The sequence below is a fragment of the Furipterus horrens genome, unplaced genomic scaffold, assembly GCF_987537825.1.
Source record: "Furipterus horrens unplaced genomic scaffold, mFurHor1.1.pri manual_scaffold_9, whole genome shotgun sequence".
Classification (NCBI taxonomy): domain Eukaryota; kingdom Metazoa; phylum Chordata; class Mammalia; order Chiroptera; family Furipteridae; genus Furipterus; species Furipterus horrens.
Genome location: NW_028327179.1, coordinates 24365707 through 24372658, shown reverse-complemented (window position 1 = coordinate 24372658; position 6952 = coordinate 24365707). Strand labels below are relative to the sequence as shown.

General features: G+C 44.7%; 1 protein-coding gene and 1 pseudogene across 1 annotated transcript; both read right to left on the bottom strand.

Annotated features, from left to right (window-relative positions):
- Positions 1 to 862: 862 nt before the first annotated feature.
- On the bottom strand, positions 863 to 2549 carry LOC150001433 (nucleoporin NUP42-like). Its single transcript, XM_090286862.1, has 3 exons — positions 2532 to 2549; positions 2120 to 2207; positions 863 to 1467 (listed from the first exon to the last, which is right to left on the bottom strand). Exons 1-3 carry the CDS (start codon positions 2547 to 2549, stop codon positions 899 to 901), a joined length of 675 nt encoding a protein of 224 aa, XP_090142988.1. The 3' UTR covers positions 863 to 898.
- Positions 2550 to 3222: 673 nt separating this feature from the next.
- LOC150001432 (perilipin-2 pseudogene) lies at positions 3223 to 5875 on the bottom strand (annotated as a pseudogene).
- Positions 5876 to 6952: the final 1077 nt, after the last annotated feature.

The following is a 6952-nucleotide window of genomic DNA, read 5'->3' as shown; positions in this document are numbered from 1 at the left end:
CTCTATAAAGAGGGGTTTCCGACAGAGCACAGAGGTGTACAGAGGGGGCCAAAGCTCTCAGCCCAGCTCGGTGGACGGAGCCCCCACGCCCCACTGTGGGGTCTTCTTCTCTCCCTGGACACCCTCACTTTGGGCATTTTGGCTCTTTGATGCCCGGGCCTGTAGCCTCCCTGGGAATGACCCGCCCCTTACCTGTGCCCCGAGACGGAACGCAGAGAAGCCCAGTGCACGGAGTGGGCACTCGGGGCCAGACCCTGGGCTCAGGCGCCAGCACGCCGCATGTGGGTGGGAGGAGCCCTGCGGCGAGAAAAGCTTTGTGTCCAGCCAGGGCAAGCGCCCCCCACTCCGCCGCCCCCAGCCTGGATAAGCTCCCTGCGGGGGGCCCTCCGACACCCCGTGCCCTCTGCATCTCTCTCCAGTGTCCTGTAGCTGCTACGACTGTTTTGGTATCTGTCCAAGAGAAAGAATAAGAAACGCGGCCGCAGACGGAGGCAGGCTGGGCCGTGGGTGCCTGGAGCGCCCGCCAGGACTGCGGGTGGAGGCACCCAAACGAGGCGCCCGCCCGCGGGCCACGGGCTGGGAAGCCTCCGTGCCGCTGTGTGGTGGGGTGCATTTGTGTAAGGATAAAGTAAATGTTTTTGGCACCCCTGCTTCTTGTCCCTCCCCCTGCGCCAGGGAGTAGGTGTGTTAAAAATAATTATTAAACTTTAGGCCACAGGAAAAAAAAAATAGTCAAGCTCAAGAAAAAATGATGGATTTCAAACTCCTCAGTTTATTATTGAAAGCTCTATTCCTTATAAATAAATATGTATATATGATACACACGTGTATGTATCTGCTCTTTTATATGAACCACTCAAAATAATTTCATAAGTCATTCTTTATTTAAAATTGTCTTTCAGATATTCAGAAATTCCACAGGTGGGGGCTTCACTGGAATTTTCCCCAGAGTAAATTTCTTGGACTGAAACTGCTCTCGTTTTTCTGCTGTTAGTTGATGCTTGGGCGTGAATAATTCATTAACTGTTGTTGTGCTACCATTTGAGACAGGGACAGAGGTAGATGGGCTGCTATTTCCGAAACTGTCACTGAATGACTTGGAACAAGTAGTGTCAGGTTGGGAGCCTGGATCTCCAACGCCAGCCGCCGACCTGCCATTTGTGAAGGCCGGGGCCCCCGCGGCTCCAACAGGGCCTGCTGCCGTGGGAGCTGGGAAGCCTGGAGCCCCGGGCGCGCCAGAACCTGCAGCTGCTGGGGTTTTGAACGATAACGAAGCAGCAGATGTGATTTCAGGTTTCCCAAATCCAGGTACAGGAGTAGAAGTAGTGACGGCAGGACCGGGAAAGGGAACAGCTCCAAATGCGGGCGTGTTCCCGAACACAGAAGGGCTTCCAGAAGGGGCACTGGCAAATCCAGAGCTTGTTTTAAAACTAAAATTTTGAGCATTATCACCCATGCTGTTCTTCACTGGAAAACATACAAATAAACCAGAAAAAGAAAAAAAAACCTATTACAGTCAGAAATGTGGCCATGCTAATCCCCACTTTGTCCCCCTCATTTCCCCTTTTCCTGCCACGTTTGGATGTTGGAAAGAGATCACAAGGGAGAAAAGGAACGACGAGAAGCCAGAACAAACCCACTGTCGTCCTGCTGCACCGACCTCATCTGCACCTGATTCCCCTTCACTCCATGAGGCCGCTTTGAAAAGCCTGAGGGCTTAGCGAGCGGAGCGCTCTGACACTTCCGGCTTGCCCACGACCCGCCGCCCATCTCATTGGAGCTGTCACTTGAGGAGGACACTATGCTGTTATACAGTGACAAGAAAAGTCCCGAAAGGTGCTGCTACTACCACAGCTATAAAAGTCTTGAAAAGCCACTCCTAAAATATACTTCTAAAGCTTGAGCCACAGGGCCTTTCAGAGAACAGCCCAGCCCGTTCTGGCCCCCCTTTCACTAAGGCTTGATGAATCAAATTCTCTCAAGCTCCATTATGGAAGGCGGTCGAATCTGCAAGGCTGACTTAAAATGGTGCTTAACATCCCTTCAGGTTTTGCAACTTGAAACCTATAAAACCCTGTTTTTCCAAATCAGTGAAGTCCTGCATTACTTTATCACTTACCTGGGCATCCAAATGCTGCTGTTTGCCTACTCCCAGATCCAGATGTAGAGGGTGCTGGATTTAGTCCATTCTCAGTATCAGCAGAGAGCTATAAGAAAGGGCACATAATAAAGTACCTGCTGAAAAATTCTCAAGTACCTTTCTATATATGTACTTCAGAGCCAAATTAAAAATTTAAAGTATGTACTTAAAAACGTGACATGTTTAACATAGAAAAATGCCCACAATAGGAATACAGACAGAAAAAAGTACACCAGCCTCAGAGATTAAGAGTTAATGGCTGATGAATTACGGTTTTAATTTTAGTTATGCTTTTAAATTTTTCCTAGCCCCGGCTAGTGTGGCTCAGTGGATTGAGTGCCGGCCTGAAAACCAAATGGTCGCCGGTTCGATTCCTGGTCAGGGCACGTGCCTGGATTGTGGGCCACATCCCCGGGTAGGGGCATTGTAAGAGGCAACTGACCAATCTCTCTCTTGCACATTGATGTTCCTCTCCCTTCCCCTCTCGCTAAAAAGTAAACAAAACCTTTAAAATTTTTTGTTTTCTAAATTTCAATGAATACATACTAAAATGAGAAAAATAATTTTTAATAACACATTTCAGTATCTATAGGCCGACCTACATGTTTTCTTAAAGATTTTATTTATTTACTTTTAGAGAGAGAGGAACGGAGGGAGAAAGAGAGGGAGAGAAACATCCATACCAGCCAGGGCTTGACAGAAAATTTTAAGTTTGCTTTCCAAATTGAAAGTAAAATTCTTGCAAAAAAAGCAATAGATAAGAAAGACACTTCCATTCAGCAAACTTTCAGGTACTCACCAAAGCTGTTTTAGGTGATGTGTTTAGACTTTTCAGTTCATTTACCCTATTCCTCTACTGATTTTTTTTTTTTCTGTAATGAATTTTATTGAATACACCAAAGACAATCCTTTATGAAAAAAACAAAATACAAAAAACTAAATTTGTATAAGCATGCATGTGTGACAAACCAGTGATCAGGCCTGCTGAGACCAAACCGGGGCAGACCCAGTTCAGACAACAGCCCACATGAAGGTGCTTTTATTCAATGCAAATAGACAGCAACAGTGGCAACAGAATGAGACCACAAATGCAACGTAACATTTTGTGACCTCTGACTAGGCTCTGACCAGTCTATCATTCTTTTCTTACCAGCCACATAAGACAAAGAACTCATCTGTTAATGTCAGAAACTTTAAAGATCTTAGTCCAGTTGGAAACAACTACAATGAAGAGACCTTTTTTCTAGCCAGCTATTTCCCCAATTCCAAGTTGTCTAGCAGGTTAATTTCAACATAATAGAAGGTGTCATCTGGCTGCACCATGCACTGGTGAAAGGGACAGGATTAATGTGGTTTGTGCTCAAGCTGCTGGGCCTCCTGACTGGTTGTGTCCTTCTCTGCACCTCGATCCTCAGTTTTCTTAGACTCGGTTATCTGAGGATAAAAGGGACCTACCAGCCAGGTGAGGGGTGTGTTGTTAACAAGATAATCCATCACATCATCTAAAGACTCTTTCATTTTCTGCAGCTGCCCCTTGCTAGAAGTAAGGAAGCCGTCAGACACTTCTTTAAAGGACGCAGCATTGCAGAACACGGAGTAGATGTCTCCAGCCATCACCCCCAAGTGACTGGCCTGATCTTGGATATTCTGTGGTAACCCCTGGATGTTGGACAGGAGAGTGGAGGACGTGGTCTGCAGCTGCTGAGTCAGGTTTCGGGCAATAGCAAGAGTACGTGACTCAATGTGCTCGGCACAGTGTGATTCATCAGTATCATCGTAGCCAATGCTTCTCTTCCACTCCACCCAGGACAGGTAGAGCTTGTCCTGAGCACCCTGAATTCTCTGGTTGGCACTATGCACATTCTCCCTGGCAAATTCAATCAGGTTAACAGTGGAATGAAGCTGAGAAATGGTCTCTTGGCTTTTCTGCTTAGCTTCTTTCACTCTGCTGAGAGCCTGCTGGTAGGCACATGAGCGGAGCTTGGTAGACAGAGACCCCAGCCTAATATAATAACTTGGCTTCTGGAGAGTGTCAAATCCTTCGACTTTTTCTGCTTCTTTTTCTAGTTCTTCCTCAGTGAGAGGGAGGTATTGGTCTACCAGCAGCTCTGATGTGGTGAGTGCATTTTCTACTCCACTGCTCACCAGCTGCATCATCCGACTCCCCATGACTGTGTTAATACTGCCATTGACCACAGACTTGGTCTTCTCTACACTGCCAGTCATTGCTCCTTTAGTCTTGTCCATCACCCCAGTGATCATGCTGGCCACAGAATCCTTGGCCCGGCTCACAGTTGTTGTCACAGCATCCTTTGCCCCAGTCACTGCTCCTTTAGTCTTGTCCATCACCCCAGTGATTGTGCTGGCCACAGAACCTTTGGCCCCGGTCACAGTCATCGTCACAGCACCTTTGGCATTGGCAACAACCTGATTTGTTGGCTGGTTCAGAATAGGCAGTCTCTCCCCAATCCTGTCCAGCCCCCTACAGGCATAGGTATTGGCAACAGCAATTTGTGGCTCTAGCTTCTGGATGATGGGCAGAGCGCTCATTACAGCCAGCGACGTGATGGTCTTCACACCCTTCTCCGCGATCTCACACACAGACTTCAAATAAGGATACTGATCCTTTGTAGTGACATAGGCCGAGGACACGAGGTCATATGTGGAGCTGACCAACGGTAGGTTGGCCACCCTAGTCACCACACTCGGCTGTGGATCAACTGCAGCTGATACCATTTTTCTTCCTGGAGAGAGAAGAAATCGATTGACAGCAGCTCAGAGGCGAAGATCCGGTAGCCCTACACGCCGAGCTCTAGCAACACTTTATCACTTACCTGGGCATCCAAATGCTGCTGTTTGCCTACTCCCAGATCCAGATGTAGAGGGTGCTGGATTTAGTCCATTCTCTGTATCATCAGAGAGCTATAAGAAAGGGCACATAATAAAGTACCTGCTGAAAAATTCTCAAGTACCTTTCTATATATGTACTTCAGAGCCAAATTAAAAATTTAAAGTATGTACTTAAAAACGTGACATGTTTAACATAGAAAAATGCCCACAATAGGAATACAGACAGAAAAAAGTACACCAGCCTCAAAGATTAAGAGTTAATGGCTGATGAATTACGGTTTTAATTTTAGTTATGCTTTTAAATTTTTCCTAGCCCTGGCTAGTGTGGCTCGGTGGATTGAGTGCCGGCCTGAAAACCAAATGGTCGCCGGTTCGATTCCCGGTCAGGGCACGTGCCTGGATTGTGGGCCACATCCCCGGGTAGGGGCATTGTAAGAGGCAACTGACCAATCTCTCTCTTGCACATTGATGTTCCTCTCCCTTCCCCTCTCGCTAAAAAGTAAACAAAACCTTTAAAATTTTTTGTTTTCTAAATTTCAATGAATACATACTAAAATGAGAAAAATAATTTTTAATAACACATTTCAGTATCTATAGGCCGACCTACATGTTTTCTTAAAGATTTTATTTATTTACTTTTAGAGAGAGAGGAACGGAGGGAGAAAGAGAGGGAGAGAAACATCCATACCAGCCAGGGCTTGACAGAAAATTTTAAGTTTGCTTTCCAAATTGAAAGTAAAATTCTTGCAAAAAAAGCAATAGATAAGAAAGACACTTCCCTTCAGCAAACTTTCAGGTACTCACCAAAGCTGTTTTAGGTGATGTGTTTAGACTTTTCAGTTCATTTACCCTGTTCCTCCACTGATTTCTTAACCGTTGGGTGGAATTTAGCTGGAGAGAGAAGACAGAAAAATAACGAGTCAATATCGAGTGTTTATTTTCATCTCTCAAACAACTTCACATCTTTGCCAAAATTACAGAAAGTATATGAAACATTTTTACGGCCCATCGCTTGTAAAGTTCGCATTGACCCGCCCCTGTTTGCCAAAGATATTCCAGCTCTAGTCCCCTCTGCCTGTTCTCCAGCTCCTTGAATCACCCGGTTCAGAAGCACAAGTACCTGGCGGCACACAGTTAGTTGTATTTGGGTGGGAGAAGAGCGAGTGTGCCAGTTAAAACGCATGATCATGACTGTAGACAACAACAAAAGAGTTTGTCATTTCCTTTAGCACAAACTTCCTCAAGCTGAGCTTTTTAATTTTTGATATTTGACATGTGAGAATGTTAATCTATATAATCGACTGCTTTGTTTAACTTTGTTTTTCTAACATTCATCACAGTGTCTGCACCTAAGAGATGCTCTCTAAGTGTTTGCCAACTGATGAAAGGGTTTGATTTCCGGGACCGATTGTTGGGAGAGTTCGTAATGAAATAGTGACATTCCTAGTTACTACGGTCAAAGTACATTATCACCATTTTGGATAACCAATCAATTTCCAATAAAGTAATTTAGAAAATAAAAATAGCCTTGTCTTGAAAATAACTGTAGCCCTCACCCACTTTACCAAAACAAGCAAGCCTCTAAATATGGAGAAGATAGTAATTCACAGCTAATCTGTTATTGAGGTAGATGAATAGGAAACAAACTTACATAACGTTGTAAGTTGTTGCTGGCTAAGCAGTTATGGTATTCAAGTCTCAGCTCCTCTGGTGAAATGTCAGTGAAACCTGAAGGGAGAAATCAATTGGAATCTTTAAAATAAATGCCAATATTTTTGATAGAATAGTAAAGCTAAAGGGGCGAGACAAGAAAGTGCACTAATGTTGATATTAGAAAATTTTCATAATCATAAGGAAAAAATTAGAATAAAATGTAGTTGGTTATTATCTTTGAAGGGGAAATTCTTTTTCTAAATATAAATGGAGAGGAAGAACTAACAGAAAAAGAAAGTTGACTACGTA

Excerpts from the sequence above, each read along its gene's own strand:
- LOC150001433 (XM_090286862.1), bottom strand. Across the intron at positions 1,468-2,119 it reads AGCAGCATTTGGATGCCCAG|TGAAGAACAGCATGGGTGAT; the intron begins GTAAGTGATAAA and ends TATGTTTTCCAG.